Source organism: Vigna unguiculata, chromosome 5 (assembly GCF_004118075.2).
Source record: "Vigna unguiculata cultivar IT97K-499-35 chromosome 5, ASM411807v1, whole genome shotgun sequence".
Lineage (NCBI taxonomy): Eukaryota > Viridiplantae > Streptophyta > Magnoliopsida > Fabales > Fabaceae > Vigna > Vigna unguiculata.
The window spans coordinates 1091134-1100791 of NC_040283.1; the positions used below are offsets into that span (position 1 = coordinate 1091134).

At 30.8% G+C, this 9658-nt stretch overlaps 2 protein-coding genes across 2 annotated transcripts; both read left to right on the plus strand.

Moving 5' to 3' along the window:
• Positions 1-1416: 1416 nt before the first annotated feature.
• LOC114183574 (ACT domain-containing protein ACR9) lies at positions 1417-5031 on the plus strand. The gene is made up of 6 exons (XM_028070645.1): positions 1417-1696; positions 2141-2359; positions 2460-2565; positions 3640-3988; positions 4256-4540; positions 4657-5031. The coding sequence occupies exons 1-6, from the start codon at positions 1543-1545 to the stop codon at positions 4801-4803; spliced, it is 1260 nt and encodes a 419-aa protein (XP_027926446.1). The 5' UTR covers positions 1417-1542; the 3' UTR covers positions 4804-5031.
• Positions 5032-5309: 278 nt separating this feature from the next.
• LOC114183575 (enoyl-CoA delta isomerase 1, peroxisomal-like) lies at positions 5310-6580 on the plus strand. The gene has a single exon (XM_028070646.1). It carries the CDS (start codon positions 5716-5718, stop codon positions 6412-6414), a length of 699 nt encoding a protein of 232 aa, XP_027926447.1. The 5' UTR covers positions 5310-5715; the 3' UTR covers positions 6415-6580.
• The last annotated feature ends 3078 nt before the right edge of the window (positions 6581-9658 follow it).

A 9658-nucleotide genomic window follows, 5' to 3' on the forward strand; every position in this document is an offset into this window, starting at 1 on the left:
TATATTACATGTATATGTGTAAATATATATATATATATAAAAGTATATTTTATTTATATGTATATATACTATATTATATTATATTATATTATATTATATTATATTATATTATATTATATTATATTATATTTTATGTGTAAATATATTATTTATTTATATATATTTTTTAGATTATTTAATAAATTATAAATAGTTTAGTAATTTAAGCGGGGACGGGTATTTGGGCAGGTATATATATATCCCCATCCCCATTCCCAGTTGAAAATTTCGGGTATTACCCATACCCATACCCAGTCAAAGCGGGGATTCTTCGTCAAAACGGAGACGGATTCGGGTGATACCCACGGGCATGGGTTTATTTGCCATCTCTAATAATTCCTGTTATTAATTTAGAGCCACAGTGTACATCTATCACAATTAAAACGTTGAGGATATGTCAAATAAATAAAAATGTTGAATATAAAAATTAATGTTAGGGGACAGATTTAACATGTGTAAAGTTAATAAAAATAATAAAAACTCGCATCAAGTACATCGAATACTTGAATAATAGTTAGTTTAATAAGTAAATAGATGATTTAGAAGTTTTAAATTGTAATTCTTTAGTTTTTCAAATTTATATTATTTGTATCTATGGTAACGAAAAAAGTAAATGTAGTGATCTATTTATACGCGTTATAATTTATTTATTTTTACTTTTATAGTTGTCAAGATTTTTTATGAACAATAATTATAACACCATAGTCTAGAAGAATGAATCATATTTTTTAAATAAAATGTTTTTTTGAATATAATAACTATTATTTTTTATATCTTGTCTTGCTTTGAAGTCTATAAATGAAATATTCACTCATATTAATGAATATATGGATGAACTTATAGAAGTCTCTTACTACCATATAATTTTTTTTTTTGACATTTTTAGAATAGTTTTTATGATACTAATAACTAAAATATTTAAAATACTCTTCCAAAACTACGTTTTGAAATTTTTGACTGAAAAACAAACAAATTTATATTTATAGAAATATATATCCGGAAAGGTATTTTAACTAATTGGTGATTGACATTGTAGTTTCAATGACTATTTCTTACAATAGAACACAATACTTTATAAATGTCATTCCTAAAATTAAATGGAATTAATTAAAATTTGTAATTAATGTAAAATTTATTTAGTTATGTTTATAATTGATGTTGGAGGAAATAAATAAAAAACATTTAAGATATTTGAATGTGGAATCAAAGTTTATAAATTTTTCATATTTGAAATAATTCTGAAAATTGTAAAAAATAAGATTCACCCTAAGCATATATATATATATATATATATATATATATATATATATATATATATATATATATATATATATATATATATATATATATATATATATATATATATATACTAACGTTATCTCGGTGCAATTCATTATTCCACAAGTATCATTCACGGTTCCGTTTGTTCCGCAGCCACCATTTTGGGCTCCGGCAATGCTTTTCACGGTGGCTGTCGTACCCTAAACCCATCACTTCACAGTCATGGGGATACCATGGGACGACGTCGTTGTGATCCAGCAAGGGAAGGACCTCAATGAGCCCTGTATCGTCACCGTCAATTGCCCCGACAAGGCTGGTCTCGGATGCGATCTTTGCAGAATCATCCTCGAGTTCGGTCTCCGCATTACCCGCGCCGGTACCTCACTTTTTCATCTGGGTTTCTTTTTTCTGCAACAAATCTCAAAGCTCTTCTTTCTGCAACAAATCTCAAACCTTTATTCGTTCTACTTTTATGTGACTTTTCTCTCGGAAATCCTGTCTCTTTCACGACCCTTTCTGCAAATTCTGCTAATAACAACCATTTAATACGGACACGTAGATCGACCAATATAGAGTTATTTCAAATGCAATCTGTTTTTAAATCCTGAGTTTTGTTCTGCAAAAGAAGAAAAAACGGATACTTTTAGCTCTTACAAAAAAGCTATTAACCATGTGTATAGTTTGACAATGAGTGTCTTTATTCATGGTACGGTTAGTATTTTCGAGTTTCGAGATTTACTGTTATAATTCAGGAGATGACGCTCGAATCGAAGTAACAATAGCTTTAGTTTGCATTATTTGATGTTGGATGGTGATGCAGATATTTCCACGGATGGAAGGTGGTGCTACATCGTGTTTTGGGTTCTTCCAAATCCAGCATCTATCAAAGTTGATTGGGAGAGTTTGAAGACTCGCCTCCTTTCAGTTTGCCCTTCATGTTTGTTTTCTTATCACTTCAATCAACTCTCAACAAGTCCTTCACCGCCACTGATTTACCTGTTGAAGGTTTGGTGTGTTGATCAAAAAGGGTTGCTACATGGTGACTAGTTTCTGCTTTGTTCTCTCTCTTTTGGTTGGTTAGTTACCACACAGGGTGTACAGTTTTTGACACTTTTTTTTTTTTTTCTGTATCATTTTAGATATTAATGAAATCCTGTGCAACCTTGAATTAATTATTCAGAGAGTCAAAGCGATGCCAACCCCAGATGGCAGGGTGTTAGACATGTTCTTTATCACAGATGGGATGTGAGTATGAGATTCTTGTTTGTATTCTGCATCTGCTGAGTGCTCTTCTTGACACCATTCAATTTTTTTAGAATCTTCTATATAACATGTGTCTGTGAAAGTGGGAAGTCAAATAAAAGGTCATCTGGGAAATTAGTGTTTGATTCTGGTGGAAAATTACTTTAGTTGTGGTCATTTCTAACCCACCTTAGTTGAGGTATCTTGAGATTGCTTTAATTGCAGCATCAAGGTGGTAGTTTAGATATATGACTTAAATAGAACTTATAAAACTTGAAAAGTGGTCATCTTAAATAGCCTATTTCTAATAGATTTATATGTGAAGGACAGTGAAATTGGTTTCAGAATTGGGGATAATATTCCTATCCTATTGGCATTAGTTCCTCTTAAGCTTCTAAATAAAGATTAACATGTTTTGTTTGTTTGGACAAAAAATTAGGCAAATCTTTTTTACCTTGTCACTATTTGCAATTCCATTGGGTATGTGATAATGAAGTGTATGAGAACTCAAGTGGATACTCAATGAATTGAGGAGAGGACTGTTATTTGAAACCTAGGACTGAATCACTGGTATCAAGATTTGTAATACGATGTTGATGGAATAAATATCATAGTTTAAACTTGAAAAATCATCTTTTGACAACCAATTTTTCATAAACAATCATTTGATAGCTTCACTTTACTATTATACACAAGTTAACAAACAAACAAACCAATAAATAAAATATTATTTAAAATTTAAATTGATTGTATAATAGTTGTATATGGTAGATTGGTTGTCGAACTATCCTAACTCTATGAACTATCTTATTCTATGAACTATCTTATTCAATCTTTGACAATCGAACATTGCTGAAGTTGGAACTAGGGGGTCTAAATTGAAAATTCTTTAAAACTTACAGAGGACCCAAGATGAACAGAGAAAAAACAGATAAATTTGTTTTTATAGTTTCTTCCATTTCTTGTGCTCTTCATGATTATTTTATGCTGAAACTGGATGGAATATATACCAGTTAAAGGTCTTGTAGCTCATGATAATTATGTGACATTTTGTATTTTTTTTAATAATAAAAAAAGGGAATTGCTTCACACGAAAAAGAGACAAGATTATGTGTGTGAATCTCTAAAGGACGCTTTAGGAGAGAGGTGTATCTCCAGTGAACTTCAATTGGCTGGGCCTGAATATGGACACCTGCAGGGGTTTTCTTCTCTTCCACCAGCTTTTGCTGAAGAATTATTTAGTTCTGAGCTGCTGGACAAGGTGTCTTTGCATCCACTCAGCCAAGATATGAAAACACTGAAGACACCTACTGTTACTGTAGATAATTCACTGAGCCCAGTTCATACCTTACTTCAGATTCAGTGTGTTGACCAGAAGGGTCTGTGTTATGACATTATGAGGATTTCTAAGGACTCTGATATTAAGGTACATGCAAATGGCCTTCTTCTTCTCCCTAGTGAACCATTATACATGAAACTGAATCAAAGGAAATGAAAAATGGTGCTCAAGTCTTGCTATACTTCCTACCGTTTGGACTTGATTATTGCCATTTTTAATCCGTTGATCTCTTATTCTGCTAAATCATTATTGGATTCATTATTCGCATACAATTTCTGACTACATGTTTTGTCACATAAATTTTTCATTGATGCATGTTAACTTATATTAGTCGTTTACATATTTCTCAATCAGGTTGCTTTTGGTCGATTTTCATCAAGCGTGGAGGGCTTTAGAAACATAGACTTATTTGTTCAGCAAAATGATGGGAAAAAGATCATAGATCCTGATAGTCAGAAAACCCTATGCTCATGCTTAAAAGAAGAGATGCTTCATCCTTTGAGGGTGATCATAGCCAGCCGGGGTCCAGACACAGAACTTCTGGTTGCTAATCCTGTGGAGCTTTCTGGAAAGGGAAGGCCCCGTGTGTTCTATGATGTTACATTGGCTTTAAAAGCTTTGGGAGTATGCATTTTCTCGGTAAGTTTTTATGTTACAAAACTTGGTTATTGTGACAACTCTGGATTTCTCTGAAGAAATCCTGTAACAGTTTCTGAATATGAACTGTTTCTCACTTTTTCCTGCATTGCTTGCAGGCTGAAGTTGTAAGACATTCAACGCAAGAGCGCCAATGGGAAGTGTATAGATTTTTGTTGGAGGAAAACCGTAACTTCCCATTGACCAGAAGCCAAACAAGAAGCCAGATTGTGGACAAAGTAAGAAGGACATTGATGGGTTGGTAATTTGGCTCAGTACAAAAGAAAAACACTTTGGTGTGGTGTGCGTTTTTTAATCCCTCTTTGTTAATCACAACTTGCTTTCTTTCTTTTTAATATGGTTTAGGCAAAATCAACAACAATCATGTAATTTAGCATTGTAGACTATCTTATGTTTCTTTTCTTTGGCTCTAGTGATACATTTTCTGTATATTGGTTTCATCATTTTGAAAAAAATTAGATCCTTTCGATTAACTACCAAGGAATTAGATTTCCTTCTCTGGAAGCTTGAATCTTTCCCCATCATAACACATTGTTCATTGAAGATGATCAATGAAATATTAATACCAGGAGAATGTCACAGAATACGATTTCAAAATTTCAAATATAAAATAGTAGAAAGAAGGGCTAACACGGTAAAGTGCATTCCTTTCACACTGTATTAAATATTTTGTTCTCTGTCAGTGATGATCAAACTGCTTTATTTTATTCAAAATCAACCTAAACTACTTTATTTTATTCAAAATCAACCCTGAGGACTATCCATTGAGTTGGAAAGAAGTGTTAAAATTTAAGTGTGAGTCTAAGTTTTACGTTGACCAGAAATGAGAAAGTAGAACACTATATAAGAATCATGATTCATAAATTTATTGTCTTAAGGTTTTTGGTTGAGAGTGGTGTCAATATCTTGTATGGTTAGGTTCAAATCTCATTGGTGTTGTTCTTTCCGTAACCCCATGTGTAAATCCTGACAAAAAGGTAATCAAAGCGAAAAGAAATTGTGTTTTGAGAATTTATGAGTATTCAATGTTTTGAGTATGAGTATTCAATGCTGAATTTTCCGAAATTACTGGAAATTGGAATAAATAGAGAGAAACACCATTCTTCATTCATCTCATTCCACCATTCTTCATTCATCTCATTCCGATCCAAACAAAGATGTGCACTTTGGAGAAGAGAGGCAACATTTTCATCCTAACCCTCGCCGGCGAGGGCGAGCACCGTCTCAACCCGACTCTCCTCGATTCAATCCAATCCTCCCTCCGCCGCGTCCGTCAAGAAGCCACCGGTTCCTCCGCCCTCATCACCACCGCGCACGGCAAATTCTTCTCTAACGGCTTCGACCTCGCGTGGGCCCAGTCCTCTCAAGAGCGCATGATCCTGATGGACTCCCTCCTCCGCTCCGTCGTCAACGATCTCCTCACGCTCCCCATGCCGACCATCGCTGCCGTCACCGGCCATGCCTCCGCCGCCGGCTTCACCTTCGCCCTCGCCCACGACTACCTCCTCATGCGCAGCGACAGGGGATTCCTCTACATGAGCGAGCTCAACATCAACCTCGTCCTTCCCGTCTGGTTCCACGTTCTCCTCGAAGCCAAGGTCGCCACGCCCGCGGCTCGGCGCCACATCGTCATGACCGCGGCTAAGCTCAAAGCCGAGGATGCGCTTCGGCTCGGCGTCATCGACTCCGCTCACTCCAGCGCCGGTGAGACCGTTGAGGCTGCGCTTGACTTAGCCGCTCGTTTGATCAAGAGAGGGTGGGATGGACACGTGTACGCTCAGAATCGGACGGTCTTTCTGCGTCGCGTGATCGAGGCCGTTGAAGACACCTCTCAGACTTCTACTTCACGACTTTAGTTGTTGTGTTACAAATTAGCCTTTAAATCTCGTTGACCTCGATAGAATAAAATACACAAGTGTTTTTGAATTACTTTATTTGGAATAAAAAATAACATTTTATTTTATTTTGTAGGTTATAATTTTTTTAAAAATTTTGTATAAAATGAGAAGTCGAGTTTATGTTTATGTCATGTAAGATTTATTTTTGTTCTTTAGTAGGTCGAGATTTTTTTTCCTCTTCTATAGTTATATTTTTGTTGAGTGAGAGTTCTCGATTTACTTTAATTATAGTCTGTCTTGAAATATGTGTTTGAAAAGACGCTTCAACACACTTACGTAAGTGTTTTTAATGGAATAGTTAATATACTAGTAAAATAAGTGATACCGTCATTGACAAATATATTAAGATAATTCTTTTAAAAGTTAAATATGATTTTAGTATTTTAATTTTTAATAAAAATGGAAATTAGTTTTTTATTAAAATTTGGAATCAATTTAGTCTTTTAATTTTGAAAATGTGTAAATTTAATCATTTTAATTAAATTTTGTTAAGTTTATTTGATGTTGCAAACATGTTTCAAGATAGTATCTTAGTTAATATTGAAGTGAAGATGTGTTCAAACGATTTAAACAACTCAAATGTTATTCTAAAATGCGTTTGAAACGTTAAATAAACTTGATAAAATTTGGTTAAAATAACTAAATCCACACGTTAAATACTAAATTTCACCAAAATTTTAAATAATGACAAATTGTAATTTGAATCGAAAATTAATTTACTAAAAATATATTTAAAAATCCATTATTTAATTTTATATGTTCATGATTAGATAAAAGGTGTGGAATGAGATAATCTGGATTTAGAAGACTGTATTATGATGTCCTAAGCCTTTTTCAAGTGACATTAGGGATGACAACGGGGCGGGGTGGGGATGGGTTTCGCTATCCCATATTCATCCCCGTAAAAAAAATTCATCCTCATACCCAAACTCAACGGTATCAAACTTTTGTCTCATCCTCATCCCCACCGGATAATGAGTATAATCTCGTACCCATACCCATTTTCTTACTACTTCAATATTAATTTTAATTAATTTTTATAAAATAATAAAAAATTATGGTAAAGGAAACATAATATTATCAAATATTCAATATTAGAAGGATGATTGTTTTTTCGATATCAAATATTTTAAAATAAATTATAATTGTTTACATTTACCAAATAAAATTTCACGAGAACCAAAATAATTATTAAATTTGCAAATATTAATGAAACATTGATAAAATTTAAAAATATTTTTTTAAAAATATGAAAAGAAAATAAATATTCAAATTAAAATATATTTTAAATGTTTATTTACTTCAATCTTTTAAATTCTAATGAATATCTTTTTTATACATTAATAAAAGTTATAATACATCATTTGATAAAAATGATACAAAGAACCAATAATAATCATAATAAAAGTTTAAAATAAATTATAATTGTTTACATTTTAGATAATAATACCAAATAAAATTTCATGAGAACCAACACATTTATTAAATTTACAAACATTAATGAAACCTAGTTGATAAAATTTAAAAATATTTTTTAAAAAATATAAAAGGAAAACAAATATTCAAATTAAAATATATTTTAAATGTTTATTTTCAATCTTTTATGGTTGATAATGAGTTATAAAATAAAAAATAATTAGATAAAATATATCAAAAGAATATTCTACATAATAAAAATAAACAACAAATAAAAATATTAAAAAATTAACAAATGTTTACAAATAATTTGAGAGACTATTGAAAGAAATCGGACAAAGGAAAAGAGATGTATAATTAAGAGTATGATAAGTTGAAAAATATCTCAGAGATGGAAGAAAACTTTTCAAATATCAACATATATACTCAATGGTTGAGAAATAACAAAAATTGTTTTAGCAAAATAAAAAAGTTTTTCAACTGAAACAAAAACTAATAATAATAAGTAAATAAATTTTTTTATATTACCTACTAAACGAAAGGTTTGTGCTATTAAACACTTAAGTTGAGAGTATTAAACATTTTCATGTGAAATAAAAATATATAATAAATAAAAATATTAAAAAATAATAAAAATATTCAAATGTGAGACATAAAAAATTTTAATTGACATACATTTTTTAACAGAATTACATAAAAGTTATGATAAGTTGAAAATATAATTGAGATGAGAATGAGTTTTATGACAAACCAAATAATTAGAAGAAATAAAAAATAATATATATATGGTTAATTAATTAATTGTGAATATTTTAATAATTTAAACGGGGACGAGTATTATGGGGATATGTACATTCCCATACTCATCCCCATACCCAATTGAAAAAATCAGGGATTCCCCATACCCATACCCAATTAATGTGGGGATTTCCCGTCAAAACGGGAACGAATTCGGACAATACCCATGGAGACAAATTTATTTGTCATATCTAAGTGACATATTATTTTTTATAAGAGGTTCACTACTTTAAATTAAAGTGGTTCTTATTCTTAACATTGGGTTACTTTGCCAAACTGTTTCATTTATATTATAGATAAATTTGGTACATAAAATCATGATAAGATTGTTTCATATGTGTTTGGTAAAATAACTTTTTCTGATCATTTTTAACTTATTTGAATGCGTTATTCATATGGGCATTTTAAAATAACTATAAAATAAAGATTATATTTTCATATCTTATATCTCTCTAAATAAAAATGTACTGCCCACTATTTTTTTTAAGTTATTTATGTGTTTTTTCATTTTTTTTACTATCGATTTAATTTTACATTCGCTTACTATTTATTGTAAGAGAGAGTTAAGCGCATAAGTAGATTCTTTATAAATAGGAATTCAGTTATTTTAGTGTTAAAAGATTGAACTAATAAATAGAAAATTTAGTTAATTGAATTTTATTTTATAAAAAGTTTTTATTTAAAAGTTATTAATTTTTTCCTATGTCGTGTTTAAGATTTTAATCAATCTATTCATCTATTTTAAGGTGATCGAAATCATAGCTAATCAAAAATTTATTTTTAATAAGTTCATTTCTATAATTTTTATTGAGTCAATTTTTAGAAGTTTTGTATGTGTGTGATAAAATTCTTGCACATGACTTAAAAGAGTTCTAAACAAATTTTTGTTTGATTAAGATTAATGGATGTGTTCAAATAATTAATATAAATTTTTCAATATACAAGTAGAGCATTCTATGAGGATCAAAGTCATGAAACTTAATTTAGT

Bases quoted from the DNA above. Each gene is read 5' to 3' on its own strand.
- LOC114183574 (XM_028070645.1), top strand. From the start codon at position 1,543: ATGGGGATACCATGGGACGACGTCGTTGTGATCCAGCAAGGGAAGGAC. The intron at 1,697-2,140 runs GTACCTCACTTT...ATGGTGATGCAG, and splicing joins TCTCCGCATTACCCGCGCCG to ATATTTCCACGGATGGAAGG. The intron at 2,360-2,459 runs GTGACTAGTTTC...GTATCATTTTAG, and splicing joins TCAAAAAGGGTTGCTACATG to ATATTAATGAAATCCTGTGC.
- LOC114183575 (XM_028070646.1), top strand. From the start codon at position 5,716: ATGTGCACTTTGGAGAAGAGAGGCAACATTTTCATCCTAACCCTCGCC.